The sequence below is a fragment of the Xiphophorus maculatus genome, chromosome 7 (genome assembly GCF_002775205.1).
Source record: "Xiphophorus maculatus strain JP 163 A chromosome 7, X_maculatus-5.0-male, whole genome shotgun sequence".
NCBI lineage: Eukaryota > Metazoa > Chordata > Actinopteri > Cyprinodontiformes > Poeciliidae > Xiphophorus > Xiphophorus maculatus.
The window spans coordinates 31,436,432-31,458,103 of NC_036449.1; the positions used below are offsets into that span (position 1 = coordinate 31,436,432).

The 21,672-nt window shown below is 44.9% G+C and overlaps 3 protein-coding genes and 1 non-coding gene across 27 annotated transcripts in view; all 4 read left to right on the forward strand.

Annotated features, from left to right (window-relative positions):
* Positions 1 to 879: 879 nt before the first annotated feature.
* On the forward strand, positions 880 to 3,447 carry LOC111609289 (uncharacterized protein K02A2.6-like). Its single transcript, XM_023336657.1, has 2 exons — positions 880 to 1,382; positions 1,911 to 3,447. The coding sequence occupies exons 1-2, from the start codon at positions 880 to 882 to the stop codon at positions 3,445 to 3,447; spliced, it is 2,040 nt and encodes a 679-aa protein (XP_023192425.1).
* Positions 3,448 to 15,568: 12,121 nt separating this feature from the next.
* Positions 15,569 to 19,059, forward strand: nifk (nucleolar protein interacting with the FHA domain of MKI67). 2 transcript variants are annotated; one of them, XM_023337069.1, is made up of 6 exons: positions 15,569 to 15,789; positions 16,415 to 16,543; positions 16,949 to 17,057; positions 17,129 to 17,340; positions 17,492 to 17,545; positions 17,896 to 19,059. In XM_023337069.1, the coding sequence occupies exons 1-6, from the start codon at positions 15,664 to 15,666 to the stop codon at positions 18,091 to 18,093; spliced, it is 828 nt and encodes a 275-aa protein (XP_023192837.1). In that variant the 5' UTR covers positions 15,569 to 15,663; the 3' UTR covers positions 18,094 to 19,059. The 2 variants fall into 2 exon arrangements, with proteins under 2 accessions (XP_023192837.1, XP_005815980.1); XM_005815923.2 differs by having other exon boundaries at positions 15,571 to 15,789; positions 17,893 to 19,059.
* On the forward strand, positions 17,587 to 17,715 carry LOC111609393. The gene has a single exon (XR_002753105.1). It is a non-coding gene; the product is annotated as a small nucleolar RNA ACA64 (small nucleolar RNA).
* Positions 19,060 to 19,246: 187 nt separating the features above from the next.
* Positions 19,247 to 21,672, forward strand: part of clasp1 (cytoplasmic linker associated protein 1) — a 53,323-nt gene continuing 50,897 nt past the window's right edge. For 16 of the 23 annotated variants that reach the window (XM_023337045.1, XM_023337053.1, XM_023337046.1 and 13 more), the window contains exons 1-2: positions 19,249 to 19,424; positions 20,835 to 21,249. In XM_023337045.1, the coding sequence (XP_023192813.1) occupies positions 21,055 to 21,249 (195 nt within the window). In that variant the 5' untranslated portion in view covers positions 19,249 to 19,424; positions 20,835 to 21,054. Of the gene's footprint in view, positions 19,425 to 20,834; positions 21,250 to 21,672 lie in introns of all 23 variants that reach the window. The other 7 variants (XM_023337062.1, XM_023337065.1, XM_023337064.1 and 4 more) reach the window with 3 other exon arrangements.

Below are 21,672 nucleotides of genomic sequence, written 5' to 3' on the forward strand. Positions count from 1 at the left end.
AGAATTAACAACTATAACACGTTTTGTGCTAGAAGTGGATTTTTCCATTTTGTTATGACTCCATATTATTATGAAGTTATAATAAAGTTATGATTTTATTATATTTTTTGTCATGAAAATAACGAGCCTTATGCGAAAATGTAAGGAGTAGAAAGTACAAACATTTCTCAAAATGAAGGGAGCAAAAGTAAAAAGTCGTCAGAATGATGAATACTCAAGCAAAGTACATTTACCTGAAAAATCTACTTAAGTACAGCAACTAAGTACTTTTTTTACTTTACAACTCTGATTTCTCCAAACTTTCCGTTTCCCACATTAATAATTTGAGACACAAAAAGAAAAAGAATGAACTCCTCTAACTCCCGGCAAGATGGCGGAGACAGCGGCTGCGCGGTAAGAGCTCTGAGTAGCTAGCTCCTTAAATAAGTAGTTGAACATCTATGAAGTCCAGACTTGACACAATAATAATAATAAACTAATAATAATAATAATGAATTAAAGCGTCCAGTGATAACAGGAAAGATAAGACGGGTGTAGTATACTGAGTTAGTTACTCAGTTGAGTTTAGTTGTATTACCCCAGTCCACTAGAGGGAGTAGTGGAATAGCCTAGAGGATAGTTCTAGAGAAGAAGACCAGGCTGAGAAGACGTTGATGACTGTAGTGTTAAGTTGTGTTCAAGACAGAATAAACCTATAAAAGACAACTGCTAAGAGTGACTCTACTTCTTACGTGTGAAGATATCACATATTGGCGACGAGGATACTGGCTAGAAACGGGAAGCACTGGAGTCAAGACGGAGGAAGAAAAGGACGCACGTTGTCGGGTGGAGACACACGAGGAGGAGAGATTGCCAAAGGAGGTGATTAGCGAGGCCGCCATGAGCGCGACATTCGGCACTCTGTCAGCATTTGATGCTAAGGAACAAACTTGGGAAGAATACTGTGAGATTCTTGACCAGTTTTTTGAAGCAAATGACATTGATGATAGTGCTAAACAGAGGGCTATACTTATTAGCGTGGTGGGACCAGCCACGTATAAGCTAATGAGAAACCTCGTGAGCCCGGACAAGCCCAGTTCTAAAACGTACAGTCAGTTGGTTACAAGGCTGAAAGAGCACTTTAATCCAAAACCAAGTGAGATTGTGCAAAGATACAAGTTTGATTCTCGTTCCCGTAAACCTGCTGAGTCCAGACGCCTGGCTCAAGATTGTAATTTTGGAGCTACGCTGGAACGGCGGCTGAGAGATCGTCTCGTGTGCGGAATCGCTGACGATAGGATTCAAAGACGTCTGCTGTCGGAGAGTGACCTGACATTTGAAAAAGCATTTCAGATGGCTGTAGCCGACGAAGCTGCAAACAGGAACGTTTCAGACTTGCAACAGTCAGCGGCGTGTCACAGCATGGTGGCAGAGAGAAAAGAAAAGAGAGCAGATTGGGAAAATAGAGAGAGTGAGTGTTACCGATGTCATGGCAAACGTCACAGTGCGGTTGGATGTAAGTTTAAAGACGCCAAATGTCACATTTGTGGAAAAATAGGACATATTGCTAGGGCGTGCAGGTCTAAAAATAAAAAGGAAGATGAGACCAGTCTTAAGGAAAAAGGAGCACGTCAAGGCGGGCGCCAAGGACGGTCACACAAATCACACAAGGTATGTGAAAAACAAGAGGATGAAGATAGTTCAGATCATGATGAAGAAGCATTCACTCTAGCATGTTTGTCAATGGAAACGTCTATCCAGAAAGTTGAGCCCTTCGAAGTAAAAGTGGAAGTTAACAGAAAAGAAGTGAAGTTTGAAATTGACACAGGATGCAGTGTCAGTCTGATGAATGAAAACCACTTTTTGGAGTTGTGGCATAAAGACAGTCGACCCCAGATTAAAGAAAGTAAACTCTCTCTTAAATCGTACAGTGGAGAGAAAATTACAGTGGTTGGTGTAGCTCAGGTTGAAGTGAGATATGCAAACCAGAAGAAAACACTGCCCCTGGTGGTCGTGAAGGGAACTGGACCAAATCTGCTAGGCAGAGGATGGCTGGAAAAATTGAAACTCAAGTGGGATGAGATTAGACACGTGAGAACTGAAGCTCAAGGATTACAAGAGGTTCTCTTGAGACATGAAGAGGTTTTCAAAGAAGAATTGGGAATGTTAAGAGGTGCACAGGCAACCATTCGTGTATCTGCTGACGCCCATCCTACATTTTACAAGCCCCGCTCAGTTCCATATGCCATGAGGTCTAAGGTGGAAGTTGAGTTAGAACGACTTTTAAAAGAAGGTATCATAACCCCAGTGAAGTATGCAGAGTGGGCCGCGCCCATTGTGCCTGTTCTAAAGCCAGATGGTTCTGTCAGAATTTGTGGTGATTATAAATTAACAGTAAACAAGGTTTCATCACTGGAACAATACCCAATTCCCCGAGTGGAAGACCTGTTCAATTCACTGACAGAAGGCAAACAGTTTACCAAGCTCGACCTAAGTCATGCATATCAACAGATAGTTATGGAGGAGGACTCAAAGAAATACCTGACGATAAACACACACCGTGGCCTTTTCACGTATAACAGACTACCATTTGGAGTGTCATCAGCCCCAGCTATTTTCCAAAGAACAATGGAAAGCTTGCTGCAAGGTCTACCCCAGATGTTAGTTTCAGACAACGGCACATGGTTCACAAGTCAGGAGTTTGAAATGTTCTTGAAACGGAATGGAATACAACATGTTACATCTGCACCTTTCCACCCAGCATCTAATGGCCTGGCTGAAAGGGCTGTACAGACATTAAAACAAGGCCTGAAGAAAACTAATGGGGACACTTTGGAAACAAGGTTGGCAAGATTCCTGTTTAACTACAGAATCACACCACAATGTACCACAGGTTTGTCACCTGCTGAACTGCTGATGTCACAGAGATTGCGTTCCTCGCTGGATCTCCTGCTGCCGGACATAAAGGCTAAAGTGCGGAAGAAGCAAGAAAAGCAGAAGGGATATCATGACAACCACAGCAAGTGGAGAAGTTTTTCTCCCGGAGATGAGGTGTACGTCCGTAACTACAGTCATGGACCGAAGTGGGTGCCTGCCATCATTTTAGAGGGCACAGGTCCAGTGTCTTATACGGTGAAGATGGGAGATGGACGTGTTATGCGGCGTCATGTTGATCAGATCAAGAAACGACATGTGATGCAGAGGGACATGGATTGGGCTGAAGCACGGGATGCTCCTCAGTTTCCAGATGACGTAGTGACATTTGGACCGGTGGACTCGGTGGCTCCATCTTCAGGAGGAAAGGCATTCGTGGAGTCTGCTGCTGAAGCAGCTCAGGGTCATGTTCCTGAGGGGGATGTGACAGACGTGGACATCGAACAGAGAACAGATCCAACACCACCAGTACTTCGCCGCTCAGAACGTCAAAGGAAGGCTCCTCCTTATCTGAGTGACTTTTTGTGCAAGTAGTGTGTACCTTAAGTACAGAATGTTGTTCTCTGGAATAGCTAGTTATTAACATTCCACATTTAAGTATATTGAGTTCTGATTACTGTCGCCAGAATCATGGGAATGTTAGTTTCTTGTTAAGTTTACAAATCTTAGTTGACTCTTAAAAGGGAAGGGCTGTAGTATACTGAGTTAGTTACTCAGTTGAGTTTAGTTGTATTACCCCAGTCCACTAGAGGGAGTAGTGGAATAGCCTAGAGGATAGTTCTAGAGAAGAAGACTAGGCTGAGAAGACGTTGATGCCTGTAGTGTTAAGTTGTGTTCAAGACAGAATAAACCTATAAAAGACAACTGCTAAGAGTGACTCTACTTCTTAAGTGTGAAGATATCACAACGGGCAAGAGAAAAACAACGACGATAATGACTAACAACAAAGCTAACAAGGCTCTGCTAACACGACTACTGCCACGCACAAAATATGGACACCGATGCCAAAGGGACTAAAAATGCCCCAACATCACCGTGTAAGACCCCAGGACCACACAAGGAGACGAAGGGAGACGAGGAGGTTAGTTCAAATACATCCAGTGCCAAGATTTTAGAAGCAGCTGAAAATCTACAGAAAATGATGCCGAACTTTGGAGAAGAAATGAAACGGAACACGCTTGTAGTAATTTGTAGACCATTAATTGAGGACTGACAACAGCTTGTCTTTAGCCGGCAGGCATATTTTACTGAAGTGACTTTTACCGGAAACCATACATGTACATAACCCGCCTCTGGTACGGAACGCCCAGAGGACCATAACACACCACATCTCCCCTTCCCCAAAGTAGTGATTGAATTTGAAACAAAACATGGACTACCTAACTAAAAGCATACAGTCTGTCTACTGAATACTGAACATAACATACATTATAACAATAACATTTGATACAGGTTTTAAATGTTCTGCCTTATTGGACATAATCTTTGAGCCATGCTGGTGCCTTCACCTCCCTTCTTGGATGAACCCTTTTCACATTCTCCTCCACCCTCACTTCTGGTGCTGCTGTAATTTGTTCTGTCTCCCACATTCTCTGTAGGGCTTTGAATGTCTGGTAAGGGTCTGAGATGTGCCTTGTTTCTCCTCACCTCTTCTGAATCGGTCTCCACGACAGGAACGAGGAGTGTCTGCTTCTCTCAGCACCGTAGCCGTCTCCTGGGTGTTTGTAATCCAGACGCGCTGACCTGCTTTTAGCTCTGGCCTGACCCCCACTCTATGTTTTTTGTTGTAGGCCAATGTCTGTGCCTGTTTTAACTCTTTGTCCTTGTCTGCAAATTTCTTTTGGTTTGGCCACTGTGGTTTAAGTTGACTGGGTGACAGTGGCAAGGGTGATCGCAGCCTTCTGCCCATCAGGAGCTCAGCCGCTGGAGGGCCTTGATTCAGCGGCGTGACCCTGTATGCCAACAGGGCCTTGTATGGGTCCGTGTTCTTCTTCAAGAGGCTTTTCACTGTTTTTACCGCCCTCTCTGCCTCTCCGTTACTCTGAGCAAAGTATGGACTACTGGTAACATGTCTGAAGTCATAGTCTGTGGCAAAAGAGGAGAAAGAGCTAGAGGAAAACTGAGGTCCATTATCTGTTATCAGTATTTCAGGCACCCCATGTCTAGCAAAAATAGACTTCAAGCCACTAATAATTCCTGCTGATGTGGTTATAGATGTCTTCATTATTTCAATGTATCTTGAATAGTAGTCTACTACCAGTAAATAAGAGTCATTTTCCCAGTAAAACATATCTGCCCCAAGTTTCTGCCAAGGCCACTTAGGCAGCTCTGAGGGTATCAATGGCTCCGGGTGTAGCTGTTGGTACTTAACACATGTCTCGCACTGGCCCACAACTTTTGTGATTTGGGCACTCAGGCCTAACCACCACACAGATTGCTGAGCCCTCAGCTTGCATTTGGATATCCCCATATGTCCCTCGTGCAGTCGGGCAAGCATTTCATTTTGCAATGTCTCTGGAATGACAATACGTCGTCCTTTCATCAAAAGATCACCATTCATGTGTAACTCACCCTGGTGAATCCAATAAGGCTTCAGCTGCTGGGACAGCTCCTCTTGTCATGGCCAGCCTCTTTGGCACTGGCGGATCAGCTGACTGCAGATGGCGTCTTGCCGCTGATGGTCAGCTATCTGCTGGAGTTTGGACTGAGATGCAGGTAAGTTATCACGTACTGTGTTAATGAAAATCTGTACTTCCCCTTCCATCTGTGTTTCTTCTGCTGTCAGTGGACGCCTTATCAGGCCCCTGGACAATGTATCTGCTGTGATGAGGGCCTTTCCAGGTACATGTACTATGTTGTATATAAACCTAAGCAGTCGCAGCCGGAATCGCTGAATCCTGGGAGGTAAGTCATCCAGTGCTTTTGTCCCTAAGAGTGCGAGGAGGGGTTTATGGTCAGTTTCTATTGTGAACTGTACTCTGATCAGGTATGAACTCAGCCTCTCACAGGCCGAGGTGATGGCTAGTGCCTCTTTTTCAACCTGGGCATACCGTTGCTCTGTTTCAGAGAGGCTTCGGGAAATGTAGGCAAGTGGACGCCACTGCATATTTTCCTCTCTCTGCATTAAGACTGCCCCAAGGCCAAAAGACGAGGCATCCGCTGACACCTTTGTCTTGGCTTGTAGTCTGTATTGAGCCAAGACTGTTGGTGATGCCAGCTCATTCTTGAGCTTGTCAAAGGCTGTCTGCTGCATATGACTCCAGGTCCAATCACTGTCTTTTACCAGCAGATCTCTGAGTGGTTTGGTAGAATCTGCAAAGTGAGGGAGGAATTTTGCAACATACATCACCATCCCCAAAAACCTCCTAACGTCTGCTGTGTTCTGTGGGACAGGCATGTCTGTAATCGCTCTGATTTTCTCAGGGTCTGGTTCAATGCCTGCTGCACTGACTTTATGTCCAGCAAACAGAACTTCCGACTGTGCAAAGGTGCATTTCTCATTTAGTGTTAGTCCTGCCTCTTGGAGTCGCGTCAGGACAGCTGTGAGCCGCTCATCACGCTCTGCTTCATTCTTTCTCGACACAAGGACATCATCTGCATGGCATATAACACCTTCAAGGCCGGCTAAGAGCTGGGACATGCGTCTTTGAAAATGTTCTGGGCCTGAATTTATCCCAAAGGGTAGCACATTGAAGCAGAAACGGCCAAAGGGAGTAATGAATGTTGTTAGTTCCCTACTTTCTTGTGCTAATGGAATCTGCCAAAAGCCACTCCATGCATCCAATTTTGTGAAATATTTTGCACCATTCAGCTGCGCTAATGACTGGTCCACGGAGGGCAAAATATGTCTTTCTCTGTACACACTTTCATTAAGCTTGGTAAGGTCGACACAAAGTCTAATTTTGCCATTGGGTTTTGGGACTACCACTATCCCCGCACACCACTCAGTAGGCTTCTCTATCCTGGAGATGACCCCCATTTCCTCCATTCTTTTTAGTTCCTCCTCGACTTTTTCAGTTAAGGGTATTGGCACACGGCGAGGGGTTGAAAGGGCATAGGGGACAGCATCGTCTCTCAGCCGGATACGATAGTCACCTTCCAGTCTCCCTAATCCTGTAAACACCTTTGGGAATTTCTTTTTGAATTTTCTCACCGGGTCCCCCTTCTCCTCCAGTGTGTCAATTTTCCCCATTCGCTCCACAAGACGTAGTTCCGTAAGTGCCGGTAAACCCAGCAGTGGCCTAGCCAAGCTATCAATGACAAACATTGACTGAGTGGACTTTCTGTCTTTGATTTCAAGGCTGCATTGAAGCTGACCTACCACAGATAGTCTGGTATTATTTGGGCCATACAGCTTTTTGTGGGTGTGCAATAAAGGGCCGTCTCTTCTGTAGCTATACATTCTGGTAGGAATGGCAGCCACTGCTGCCCCTGTATCTAGTTTAAAGGAAACTACTGCCCCATTTAGTTTGATGTTTGAGTACCAGCCATTGCTGTCTGACTTCACCTCACCTAAGAACAGAGTATCCTGATAGAGTCCCTCTTCCTCTGTCATCTCGGGTACAGGCTGCTTAGACTTGCAGACAGCAGCAAAGTGTCCTCGTTTGTGACATTTCCTGCATTCAGCCTCTTTGGCAGGGCAGTCTTTCCAATTGTGTAATGGAGCCCTCCCACATTTATAACAGGCAGACGATGTTGCATACCTGTTCGGTTTTGGTCTCTGTTGTGCACTGCCCTCTGTCTTGCGTGCAAGTGAAAGCTCATGCATCTCTTCACTGGGCTCCTTAATGGATACAGGGCCACCCGCACCGCGCAGCCAACCCTGTTGTTGTTTCACAGTTTCACTCTGTCTGACCAGTGTTACAGCTGTAGTCAGGGTCAGTTTTGCATCCATCTGCAATTTCTCGGAGAGCGTGGCGTCTCTTATGCCGACAACAATGCGATCCCAGATAAGTTCATCTCTGAGAGAAGTGGCTGGGGAGAGGGAAGTCTGGGCCTCCCTTCAGAAGCTGCTACCCCCGCGACCCGACCTCGGATAAGCGGAAGAAGATGGATGGATGGATGGATCTGAGAGCCCCGAATTTACAATAATCCGCCTGTTTGTGAACCACGGTGATAAAGCTCTCGGCCGTTTCTCCTGGTTCTTGTTTACGCACATTAAACTTCGCCCTTTCAAAAATTATATTGTGTTCTCCAATAAAATGTTCATCAAAGCACTCTTTTACTTTTTAGTAGTTGAACTTGTCTGCAGACGTTAGCTCTGACGCATTAAGGATATCCTCGGATTCATCTCCCATTGAATATATCAACGTATTCACTTGAAAAGCCTCTTCCCTTTTTTCCAGCCCCGACACGATCCTGTACCTCTCGAACCGTCGGATCCATTTGGGCCAGTTTTGGACATCTCTGCAGTCAGACTTTTCTGGCGGCCTTAAGCGAAACAGCAGCGTTGCTAGCTGCAGCAGAGTTAGCGCGTTCCCTCTCAGTATTGGACATTGTGAATACGACAATCTCCCCTGCGCAGTTATCTTGATGTTAGTTGGGAGTGCATTGGGAATGCAGCATAACGTTGAAGAGTCACCACTTCTGACACCATGTAGTAATTTGTAGACCATTAATTGAGGACTCTGACAACAGCTTGTCTTTAGCCGGCAGGCATATTTTACTGAAGTGACTTTTACCGGAAACCATACATGTACATAACCCGCCTCTGGTACGGAACGCCCAGAGGACCATAACACACCACAACACTAACATTGCTAACATTGCTAAAGCAGTGGAGTTTAATAGCGCTGCAATCCAACTGCGGTAAAGTTATCCGCCTCTTCCAAAATGACAGTAAAGCCCTCACTCGATTTTCACGTGCGCCACTGCTCAAGACGTTACGGCTCCCTAATGGACCTCAACCCCTCAACTGAAGACAAACAAAAAGTAGGAATCCTCCAACCTGAACTAGATGAAATGTTTATAAACGGGCTGAAGGAGCTTTTATTAAATCAAGAGTTAAACGGATCGAGGAGGGAGAAAAAAACTCTGCCTAGTTTTGTAATCTAGAAAGAAGACAATAACAAAATTCTTGTCATGTTGGTTTCTATTTGTCTCGCCCACATGCAAACACCACACCGGAGAAATGGAATCAGTAAAAATAAGTTTATTTCTTTATGCACAGAGTAATCTGGTGGAATCGGTCTGGGTAGAGGGGGAACGTCTCTTGGAGTGGTCGAAGCTTTGTATGGGTGAAAATACTCGGTTCGGGAGGAGTAGTCCGTGGGTTCGGGTTCCTTTATCTCTTTGAGAGTCCAAGTTCCAGGTTACGGGCGGATAATAATCGAGTGGTTCCGTGAAGGAGCGGTGGAGAGCGGGCAGGTAAGTTCGGGCAGGCCGGCGACAAGGGAGCGGTTCGGCTACCAGCCGGAGGCAAACCAGGGAAGACTTGAGATCCAACGGGGAGGTTTTGCAGACGGGACTCGGGCAACCAGTGGGTACTGTCCACGGCGTCACGAGGGAAAGAATCCGGAAGGGAAACCAGACTAGATCGTCACTAGTGATGGGTCTGGCAACACTGATGCGTCCCCTCATGCATCAAGCCCATAGACCAAAACCCGCGTCGGTGCGCGTATTGATTTCAGCAAGTCACGTGACCGATACAGGAACTGTTTTGAAATGACGCTGACGCGCCAAACTGTGTTTATAAGGAAGCGAATCTGTCAACAGGATGCATTTACCAAAACGATTCTTTATCTTTTATTGTACGGCGTCAACTATGGAGCCTGAAGGCAAACGAAAGTTTTCCGCAGTGTGGGACCATTTTGATCAAGTTTTCATTTCGCTGTTTCATCCGGTTCTTTTCAGTTTGTACTTGATCTATCTGAATCCAAATTCAGCTGAAATTCAGTCTTACTTTACTTTCATATTATGTTCTGCAGGTTAAGTGTCGCACATGTTTGACAGAAATGTCTTATTTAAATAAATTCACCTCCTCAATGCTGAGTCATTATAGGGCAAAGCATGAGAATGAAGTCCCAGATACACCTGGATAAACTCAGGTATACATCCATTCTACAAATTACTCAGTTGCTTTTTGTAAATTATTTCATATAAATGTATTGTTTACTTAAGTTTTTTCTACAGCAGGAGAAGTTGTGTCAAAAAACAGAACAGACTAAATTTCAAAAGTTGGAAAAACGTATTTTTTTGAATGAAAATTTGTGGGAACCCCCCCCCAAAAAAACAGTCCACCAGCATCCTCATTCCAAACATGTTCACTTTCACTTTCATCACTTGGTTCATGTTCACATTATTTATTGACTGTATCGAAGAATATAAAATATATTTTGATTTTAACTGAAGATCTGACATAATACAATATATAATATACAATAAAATACAATGACTTAAATCTTATTGTATAGACTAGGTCATCAAATCAGTCTGTCAACTACGTTGCCTGTAGAGATTTTTAATGTCCAGCAGGTGTCAGTATTCAGTGACGCAGCATCAACACAGTATCAATACAGTTTTGCTTTGGGTCGAAACGATACATGACGCCTCATTTACCCATCACTAATCGTCACTGGGAGATCCACGGCGTCTCGAAAGGGAGCACCATTGCTGGCAAACACTCTGGCGACGAAGTACTGGCAGCCCGCTCCTCTTGTACTCTCGGCCTGATGAGATGATGAAAACCCGGTGTGCAGGAAGATCCACCAGTCTCCAGAGAGAAGGTCAATCTGACGCCATCTAGTGGCTGAAGGTTGAGTAAACAAAAGAAAACAACCTCCCCACCCCCCGCTCCACAACAATTCTAGCAAATCTTTAATAATAAATAATGTAGAAACCAACAATGAAAGATTAATATCAACAGAGATTTTTAAATTCAGTAGCAACTTGTATATCTCCAAATTCTCAGAACAAAAATCTCTCACCTTTTTTAAACAAATTAAAACATGTATCCCTAAAATAGAAGATAGTTACAAACAAACCTGTGACAACAATATTACAATAGAAGAACTTAATAAGGCTGTTAATCATTAACCAAAGCACCGGGTCCAGATGGACTGACTGGAAACTTTTAGAAACACTTTTGGGAAGACATAAAAATATTACTGCATCAGGTTTTTACAGAAATGTTTAAAAATCATACGATACAAGGAATTATTATATGTATCCCCAAACCAGACAAGGCTCCAGGATTTATTGAGAATAGAAAATTTATTGCTCTCAGAAATTCAGATTATAAATTACTAACATCCATATTTACCAAACATCTAAACATTATTACAGAATCACAATCTGGAAGGAAGATCAACAATACGAGACCTGGTCGAATATTGGGACATGATCAGTAATGATCAATAATGATGTCTTTATTCTCTTCCTTTCTTAAAGCCTGACTGTTTAACTTCAGTTCTTACTGTCAGTTCTTGAATATTTAGGATTTGTAGTAAAATGTCTGAATGTAATTAGAGGTCTCTATGGTAACATTAAAGGTAAAGGTAATTTTATTTATAGCGCATTTTCAGCAACAGGGCAAAAGAAAGTGCTTTACAGGAATTAAAAGGAAATACAAACAAAAGGAAAGAGCAAAAGAAGAAAAAGAATCTAATGTTGATCCAAAGTAAATAAACTAGATACTCTTATTCAGGGTTGGTAGATAAGTATAAGTAAGTATCTTCTGGTCTAATTTCTTTTCTGGGTTGGGAGATTAGGAGTCTAAAAAGTAATTGCTAAGGTAGTTTTTCTTCTGGTTTCCAAGTTCTAATTCTCGTTCTGGGTTGTTAAATAAGTGTAAGTAAGTATCCTCTGGACTTCTGGGTTGCTAGTTAACTATAAGTATTCTCTGGACTTTCTAAGTATGCTCTAAATTTGTAAAAGTCACGAGTACTCCACAGTTTCTAAGTAATAATAAAAACTAAGTCTTCTGAAAGATTTCTTTCTTGGATTCCAAGTTCGTTGTAATTCCTTTTCTGGGTTGCAATAATAGGAGTCTCTCTGCATATCAATCTAAAAAATAATCTAATATTGATCTAAAATAGTGAGTACTCTACAGTTTCTAAAAAATAACCTAAAGAGTTACTAATAAATTAATAAACTAGCGTCTCTGGATTCCAAGTTTGTTCTAATTCCTTTTCTGGGTTAAAAGTGAGTACTCAGGATGTGCTGTGGTGGCGCAGGGGTTGGGTGCAACCCACATGGGGAGGCCTTGGTCCTCGGCGCAGCTGCCGCAGGTTCGATTCCCGGCCTGGTGACTTTTGCCGCATGTCTTCCCCCATCTCTCGTTACCCACTTTCCTATCAAATAAAGGCCACTAGAGCCAATAAAACCTTTTAAAAAATAAAAAAAAGTGAATCCTCCACAGTTTCTAACAAAATAAAATAAAAAAGAGGAAATGACACATTAGGTAACATTCAGACAAAATAAAGACATGAGTGAAGGAAGTGACATCACAGGGCCATGAAACCACGTTGCTCAGCCTCCTGGCAGAAGTCAGGTAAGATGTTGTTATCAAGGCATGTCCTTGGGAGCGCTCAGCTCCACAGCTGCATGGATAACAGGAGGTGGGAAGGAGCGTTATGTTTACATATCTTCAAGGAGATTAGAAATCTGCAGCCCTGCCAAGGCAACACGGGGAAAGCCAATTCAGATATAGAATGTCTTAGGTTGGGTAGATTATAAATTTCAATCTTCCCTAAAGTCTCTCCGATACGTCTCAGTTCCCAATTATCTAAATTAGTTTGGTCGTTCCACTGATCCAAAACTAGCAACTTTTCCAAGATGGATTCCTTTCCATTAGTGAGTTTTAGAATCCTCAGCTGGGCTGCGAGTCTCAGACTCACATCCAACTTGCTTCTCTGTCCACACCAACAGTCTGAATGTTCACTAGTTCGGCCAAGAATATCACAAATTTGTCAATAAGCCAGGAATCTGCAAACGGCAGAAATCCTGTTATCATGAATAAATCCAGGGTGAATCCCTGCAGGACAAGAGGGCTCTCCTGTGCCCAGACTTCTCATCGAGAAAATTTGATCAATTGCACTGAGAGACCAGTTAACCAGATCCATAATTTGTAGATTCGGAGGATGTGCAAAGAAAGTCTACAAAAATATAGATAAGGACAGGACAAAAACAGAGTGAGCCGGGCAGGGAGGGAGCAGAGGAAAAAAGCGTCCGAGAACAAGAGAGGAAAACTTGCATCTCTGTCCACATCAACAGTCTGTATCGACATAATAGCCGTCTGTATCGTAACATTAATAGTTGTATAATTCCACCTGAAGGCTCCACGGCTACATTCAACATTAATGTTGGAATTCCTCAGTGTCTCCCATTTCCACATATCTTTTTAATTCAGTTGCAAAAATATTAGCAATCTATCTAAAACATTGTGCAGACATTGAGAAATTAGACATTTTTGGTACAGAATTAATCTTTAGCCCGTTAATATGACATCACCGTTTTCTTGAAACAAGCAGATTCCAGCTGTTATTGATAAAATTAAACTTTTTTCAGAGGCTCCAGGACTAATGCTAAATTTAAAAAATGTGAGCTTATAGCCATTCATGACACTAACCTAAAAGAAATATCTAGCATTCCAATTAAATCTAAAATTAAATACTTGGGAACTGTTATAACCAAAAACCAAGAGCCAACCTTAACTATTGAAAACAAGATTAAAGAAGATAAATTCAAACTCAACTCATGGCTCCAATGAGACGTTTCTATTTTAGGACCAATTTACTTATCAAAAATGGAAAGTTTGTCGAGATTAATTTATTCAACCTGTAGCACTGCTGTCCCAAATAATTTAACTAAAACTATTAACCAAATGAACATGAACTTTATTTGGAGAAACAGGCCACACCACCTAAGGAAAGGTCATAGGTCAAAGAAATCAAAGATGGCGGTCTGAAAGTAATTGACTTTGAATGTTTTAACGGAACCTGAAGATTAATTGGTTGAAATCCTGGATTAATAATTCTGTTATTTTGGTATTGTGTCCCCAATTATATATTTAACACAATAAATGGTCTAAAACTTCTAGCTGATTTCAATAAACATAAGTGATTTATTAAACTATCAGAGTTCTATAAAAAGTGTTAATATTCTGGAAAATGCTCCTAACTACTGGCCACACTGCTCTATCATATGGAATAACAGATTCATACTATATCACAATAAATCCTTATTTTACAAAGATTGGACGGAGAATATTTGGTCTATTATACAATCAATGGATGCTAATGGTTGCATGTTAAACTAAAAATAATTCTGTGCAAAATATAAATTCTTTCCCCCAAAAGCTGAATTTACCAGATTGTTTAATGCCTTACCAAAACAATTTATTAATCAGATTAAAAATATAATAACATATCATCCGATGACTCCAGAATTACCCAGTGTATCTATTTTTTATTTTATCTATTTGTTTTTTTTTATCGCCCCACAAGGGGTCTTTTTGTGGCTCTAGTGTCTCTTTTTCAAAGTAGGCTGGCAGGAAACGGGGAAGACATGCGGTAAACGTCGTCGGGTCCAGGAGTCGAACCCGTGACAGCCGAGGCGAGGCCACGTTGCCTCTGAATGTGGGTCGCACTGACCCCTCCGCCACCACGGCACGCCCCCAGTGTATCTATTAATGGAATATCATTCACTGATCCAAAATTCAATAATGACGCATTTAGAAACTGTCTAAAAGAAACTTTATTCACTGGGAAAATAAATACAAATAACATTCTTTGCAAATTTGAAAAACCTTTGCATCAATTGAAAGGTTAAGAACTCTACAACTCTAAAAGTAAAGAAGCTAAAATGTTAAATGTTGTTTACTGCTCCAAAGAGTTGCTAATAATTTTCTTCAATATCGATGACAATAAATGCTCATTCTGTGAAAGTGATGTAGAAACGATAGACCATGTCTTCTATGAATGCCAAAATATACCAATATACCAGAATAACTCAAAAATATTCTGGAATTGCTTTGAAAGGTTCATCAAACTGAAAATTGCACTTCCTGAATCTATTTCTAGAGATATGGCAACTTTTGGAGTGTTATTGAAAAACAAAACAATAGAACTCTGTTGTAATATTTTGTCTGGCAAAATACTTTATTCATAAACAAAGAGTGCTGAGATCATCTGCAGTTTTTAACATTTTTTAATCTGAATTCCAGTTATATTTGAAATCTCTGAAATGTATTGAATCATATGAATACCTGGCAGAATTATTAATGGAATTTCCCACCAATGCATGTTAATCCTAAAATATTAATCCCTTTGTTGCTATTTTAGTTATTATTTTTTTCTTTATCAATGTTACTGTTGTACACTCATTTCTAAATCTGCCTCTCTATGCCCTCTCCAGTTTAAATAAAGTTTATTTAAAAAAAAGAGAATGACTTCAATGGCGGAAATACGTCAGAAACACGTGATCGCGGAAGTGCTTCCTCTTCCTTCCGCTGCAGCGCATTACTCTCATATAAATTCCATTTGTTTCGGGATAAATCTCCACATGAGTCGTTTTTAAAAACTGTTGAGCCCCAATAACAGATTTTTCTGCTAACATCAGCTTCATTTTTTTTTCAATCAGGTTAAAATGCCGACCGAAGGAGCCGGTCGCACCACTCCAGGCCTGCAGGGGGCGCTGTGAAACAGCTCCGGATCACGCTGCGCTTCCTGTCACCTCAGTTGTTAGCACATGTTCAGGAGGAGCAGCGTGAGGAGCTTCGGAGCCGAGTGAACCTCTGGATAAACTGGTGAAATGACAGAAAGCAAAACGGAGTCCGCTTCGCAGCGGCCCAGAGAGCTGCTGGCGCTGAACCCGGAGCTGGAGGTCGAGTTCAAGAAGAAGGTCCAAGAGGTGAAGAAGAAGAACCGCGGCGGGAAGGTGAGCACAAGTCGGTTCTGGTGTTCCTCATGGGGGATTCAGGCTCGGAACCGGAGAGGCAGAGAACTGATTAAACCAAGAACCTCAGGTTTGGTCCAAAACATCTCGCTGGACTGGATCTAGGACTGCAGAACCATTCAATAAATTAGGATAACAAATTAAATCGTTTCAGGTACTTTATCACTTATTACATTATATAGGTTAATTTCACACAGACGGGAGTTTTCCACCCTTTATCTCTGCTATGATTTTCCGGTTACAGTTGATTTAAAAAAAAAAGACGGGGTTAGGGTTATCTGTAGAACATCTGTAGAACCATGGGCGGCCCTAGAAGGGGGCCAGCAGGGGCCCAGTTACCGGAGAGCTAAATCAATTTCTCATGATGACATGAACTGGCAGGATCCTAAGAACAAATTTTATTTATACTTTCACAGTTTTACTGTAAGAATCCAAATTGAAGCTGTTGCTCTTTGAGTCAAGCAGAAAGTCAGTGGGGGGTCAGCAGGTCAGCAAACTTCCTTCAGGCTCATTGCAGCTGCTTGGATGAAACCAACATGTGTTTTAGTTTAAAACGACTTGCGTGTGTCCTATGACATCACTTCCTGTTGGTTTCTTTGTTCTCCAGGGGAGCCGTGTAACTCCAGGTGTGGTGTATGTCGGCCATCTTCCTCTGGGGCTGTTCGAGCCGCAGCTCCGGTCCTACTTTGAGCAGTTCGGGACGGTCCTGCGCCTGCGGCTGTCCAGGAGCAAAAAGGTCAGAAAACAAGAACGGCTCAGTGGGACTGGACCGAGAGGGACACGGCTGGGTGTCTCCGAGGACCCGGACCTCTGCTGATTATCGGCCCTGACTGAAAATGGTCTGAGGTTCTGACTCTGGTTCTGACCGGGTCCCGAGGTCCAGTATCCTGGCCAACATGATTCTAGTGCATTGATCTTACTGGCCGCTTTGCCCGTGGTCCAATAGAACCACCAGAACCTCCTGATCTGGACCAGCTGAGCCACTTTGAAATACCTTGTTGCTGAAACGTGCTATACAAATCAAATTTGATTGATTTTAAATAAAGAGTGTTAAATAGTAGTAGCCATTGCCATGGTTACCTGTAGCAGCCTGTTGTGGTTACCGTAGCAACAGGGAGTGATGATGTCATCTCTGCTGCAGACCGGCGGCAGCAAAGGTTTCGCCTTCATCGAGTTCGAGAGCGGCGAGGTGGCGAAGATCGTCGCGGAAACCATGAACAACTACCTGATGGGGGAAAGGCTCATCAAGTGTGAGTAGAACCTTCAGAACCGGGCTCGGTTTCTGGTTTTGTTTCTGATCTGGATTCCTCCACATTTCCAGGTGAGGTTCTGCCTCCAGAGAAGGTCCACGAGAAGCTGTTCGTCGGGTCCCAGAGGATGTTCCGCAGGCCGGCCCAGCCCGCTGTGACCCGGTACAACCGGTCCCGCTCGACGGAGCAGCTGGAGGCCATGACCCGCCGCCTGCTGAGGAAGGAGTCGCAGCTGCGCAGGAAGCTGGCCCGGCAGGGGGTCCAGTATGACTTCCCCGGATTTGTAAGTGATCTCAGAACCGGGTCAGAACCCGGGTCTGTTGACTCCAGATCAGTGGGCCTGTGGTTCTTTCCCTGGTTTTGATGCAACGCTCTCATGGAACCAGTTATTTCTGAGGATCTGGTTCTTACCGGTTCTTCCTGTTCTGGTCCAGGCGGCCCAGAAGAAGACGACCTCCGCCGTCCTGGACGCTTCGTCCTGCAGCGATGTAAGTCCACCCGCCGGTTCTGGACACGCCGGTCCTCTGGCCCGTACTGAAAATGGCCCGGCGCCGGTCCGTGGCTTCGGGTCAGATAACTGGGCCCACATAAAGGCGGGGCGTAAAGCTGATTGGCCGCCTGCCTGTGGTGGCGCCATGAAACCCACGCCCCCACATGACTAGTTACCATGACGACACAGATGATCAATGTGATTGATGTGCATTGATAGTTTATATATTTGGTAAAATGTTTCTGGCTTGTTTAGTTGGTCTTTATGTTTTTATGATGTTAATCTCTTTGATCTTCCTCGTTGCTGGTTCTGATCAGCCTGACTCTTCCTCCTCCTCTTCCTCAGCAGACCACGCCCGTCTGTACGCCGTCCTTCCTGGAGAGGAGGAAGTCCACGGTCGTCCTGGACGACGAGGAGGACAGCGAGATCATCCTGAAGATGCCGGAGGAAGAGGAAGATGATGATGATGATGATGACTGCAACATGGAGGAAGATGAGGAAGAGGAGGACTCTGACAGCTCTGAGGACAAAGAGGAGGCCCAGTGAAGGGTTTCAGTATTTAAGGTGGACTGGGACAGTTTCTACCTCCAGACTGGAGCCAGAGCGACCCGATTGGTCCAACAGAACCGGGCTGGTCCAGGATGGCTCTGCTTCCTGCTTTATTATTGTTATTGCTATGATGAAGAATGTGTTCTTGTCAGTCCATTAGAGAATATTCCCTAATATTGCAGCAGAGAAGCGGACCGGGCCTGATCCGGACCAGCCAGGGAAAAGGTGGGCTGTGTCACATGACCAATCACGGACCGCATGCCCCCCCCCCCCCCCCCCCCCAACAAACATAGACCACATATGTTCCCTGCTGGTCAGCTGGTGATCCAGTGGATCAGTCAGAACCTTCTGGGCCGTCTCAGTCATGATGCTGGTCCGATGAACCCAGACGATGTTTTCAGACCTATGAGCTCCGATCTGCTGCAGCGCTAAAACCTGCGCTAATACCGGCGCTAACATCGTTGCTAGCATTAGTGCTAAAAGTGGCGCTAACAGCAGTTTCATGGTTAAGGCGTTAGGATCTGCAGCTGGGCGTCGTTCTGCCTTGTTACGGGTTTTAGCGGGACAGAACCAGAGAATGAAACAAAAACAGGGAATTATTTCAGTTTAATAAAATATTCAAAGCTGCAGCGATCAGATCCCTGATCGACCAAATGGATCCTCTCAGTACGGCTCGAGCTTCATTATTAATTCATTGTTAAAGTAAAACTATAAAAGAATAAAACTGTTTCTGTGCCAGTTCATAACATCATAAGGAATTGATTTCATATTGTCTCCTGGGTAACTGGGCCACTGCTGGATCCCAGGCAGTGGCCCAGAAGAGGTGGTTCTTCTGGTACAGAGGGATGCAGCAGCGTTAGAGCTCTTTAAATGAAACGAACAAATGTTTAACTTTCAGGCATACATTGACTTAAATTAGTTTCCTGTCTTTTTTTCTTATAAATAAATGTTGTTGCAAATATGCGTAAATATTGTGCATTTCTTCTATAGTTTCTGCGTTTACTTTTTTCTGGAAACCGAATCAAAGCCACAATCGGGGCCCATAAATCTGGTTCTGACTGAACCACACATGCGCAGTCCAGCCCTGGCCGCCAGGTGTCGCCAGAGATCGAGCGGCCGCTTCTCCATGCGACAGTTTTCCAAGTGCCATCATCATCTCTGGATGGACTGCGCATGCGCACGACGATCCCCATTCTTGTCCTTCAGGCAGCATTCCTGCTGGAGAGTGTTGATAGAAAGGCAGAAAGAGGAGCGGTTTGAGGCCGCGGACTGAAGCTTTCTCCCCGGAGCGGAGAGCGGGCGGCCCGGAGAGTCTGCGGCGGGAAATGGTGAGTGTTAACTGGAATGATGAAGCTGCTCCTCTTCGGCCCTCCCGCCCCCAGTTTTCTTTTGTTGCTGCGAACTGACGTTTCATTCAAAGGTAGCTAGCTGTAGCTGGGTCCGCTGGTTACTGCCAGGCTTCACGGAGGGAAGGCGGCCGCAGAGGCTGAAAAGAGAGGCGGGAGGTTCCACGGAGGCTCCCGGAGCGGACCGAGGGCTACCTGCGGTCCGCTGGAGGCGTGGAGACGGGGAGGCTGCGGCTAACTGGAGCAGAGCTAAGCTAGGGAGGGGGGAGGTCTGGTGCACCAGGATGGAGATCCAGACAGCATCATGTGACACTGCAGCTTTATCTAGCCAGAACCTGAACCAGAACCAGAAACTGGTGCTGTCTGCAGCCCTGGGGCTTCCAGGTGAGATTAGCTCCATACCAGGGTGGAAAGACATCAGCAGCGGCTGCCAAACCCCGAGACCCTCCACCAGGTAAACCCTGAGACCCCCCCCAAGTTCCTCTTGTCAGAACTGGATCAGAACCACAGAAATGGATTCTTGCTGCACATGTTCTGGTGTGCTGGGGGCTCACTGAGGCAAAGCTGATCAGGGTGCAGACGTTTTTAGGGGAAAGTTGAGTGGAAGGAAGAAATGCTAGAACAAGTAGCAAAAGCAACACCCTGGTAGGGATTGACACATTCTTTTAGCCATGTTTGTCATGCTAATTATAAGCAAGCTTTTGAAATCTTGCATTAAATGCGTATTAGGCTCCTGGTTTGGAGCGAATCAGCCAGGCTACACAGAGCGTGATGTCATCAGAAACTGACGTTACACATGGTTGTAGTAAACAGGAAGTAGAGGTTTCTAGCTAGCATGGAGCAGAGAGAGTCCTGCTCTCTTGGAGGTCTGACGCTTGGTTCCTCTGGTAAGGCTCAGATCCACCAGTGGGTGGCATTGTTCTCTATGTCAGAGCTTAGCTAGCATGTTTCTGTCTCTTTAGCACATTAGCATATTTTATACACAGCTATAAACCGCCCAAAGTATAAACCTTTTGATCAAAATCACAAAGTTATTTTTCAAAAATCGCGTAAAGAACGGTGGAAACACAGCTGGCGTTAGCGGAGTCACCGGCTGCTCTCCTCCGTGCAGCGCCGCGCTAGTGATGAAGGACCCAGACCCGGTACCGGATCCGCTGTGTTTCTCGGTTAAAATGCTTTTTATTGATCTGATGTGAATAATAGAGCCGCAGCTCAGAATGTCTCTGGAAGTGCAATGATTTTTTAGCTGGGTAAAAATGTCTCCATTCATAACTCTAACCGACCCGAACCCGGCCCGGTGCCAGGTCTCCAGTAACTCTCTAACCGACCCGAACCTGGCCCGGTGCCGGGTCCCCGGTCCCGGTCTGACTGGTCCTTCTCTCTTCCCTCCAGGAAAACGCTGGACAGTGGCAGGACGAAGACATGGATCCTTGATCCAGCGACCCAACCCGACCCGCTTCCCGACCCCCGCCGGAACCAGCCGCCCCTCAGCTGCTGTCCACACATGCTGCATTGCTGCCGCTCCCAGGCCCCCGCTGCGTCCGTCCCTCTAGAGTGAGCCAGTGGCTGTTCCTCGGGTCCGTGACCCAGTCTGGTCGGAACCGGCGCGCCGATGGAGCCCAGCGTGGAGAGCTGCTTGGCCCAGGTCCTGCAGAAGGACGTGGGCCGGCGGCTGCAGGTGGGACAGGAAGTCATTGACTACATCCTGGACAGGAACAAGTCCCCCGAACTGGAGCAGGACCAGACGGCGCTGGACAAGATGGTGGACGCCATCGCCAGCTCCTGGGTCAACTCCAGCAACTTCAAGGTAAACGCAGCTGGAGCGCGGCGGGGGAGGGGTGATGCTGTGGGGCGAGGACATGGAGCCTCCATCCAGTGTCCTGACCCGACCCGGTGGTACTACCGCTGTTGATCCGTTCAGTCAGGTCATGATGAATGCAGCCTGACCTCTGTGACCTCTGGCAACTTGTTGCTGTGGAAACAGAGCAGAAATCCTTTACATTACCTAATCGGCTTCGGGGAAGGATTTTAATTGGAAAAGCGATCAGTTTGTCACATTATCAATCACATCGTTCTGCTTTGCTGTTCTCACTGCTGGAGACCAAACCTGGTCACCATGACAACCAGTAGATACACTTCCTGTCACACCATGACTAACATGGCTACCGCTACAGCCGCTCTGCGGGAAGCATGGCGGAGGATCTGTCATGCTGTGGGTCTCTGCCAAATA

Excerpts from the sequence above, each read along its gene's own strand:
- LOC111609289 (XM_023336657.1), top strand. The coding sequence starts at position 880 with ATGAGCGCGACATTCGGCACTCTGTCAGCATTTGATGCTAAGGAACAA. Across the intron at positions 1,383-1,910 it reads AACGTTTCAGACTTGCAACA|TGGAGAGAAAATTACAGTGG; the intron begins GTCAGCGGCGTG and ends TAAATCGTACAG.
- nifk (XM_005815923.2), top strand. The coding sequence starts at position 15,664 with ATGACAGAAAGCAAAACGGAGTCCGCTTCGCAGCGGCCCAGAGAGCTG. Across the intron at positions 15,790-16,414 it reads AGAAGAACCGCGGCGGGAAG|GGGAGCCGTGTAACTCCAGG; the intron begins GTGAGCACAAGT and ends TTTGTTCTCCAG. Across the intron at positions 17,058-17,128 it reads GGGGGAAAGGCTCATCAAGT|GTGAGGTTCTGCCTCCAGAG; the intron begins GTGAGTAGAACC and ends CCACATTTCCAG.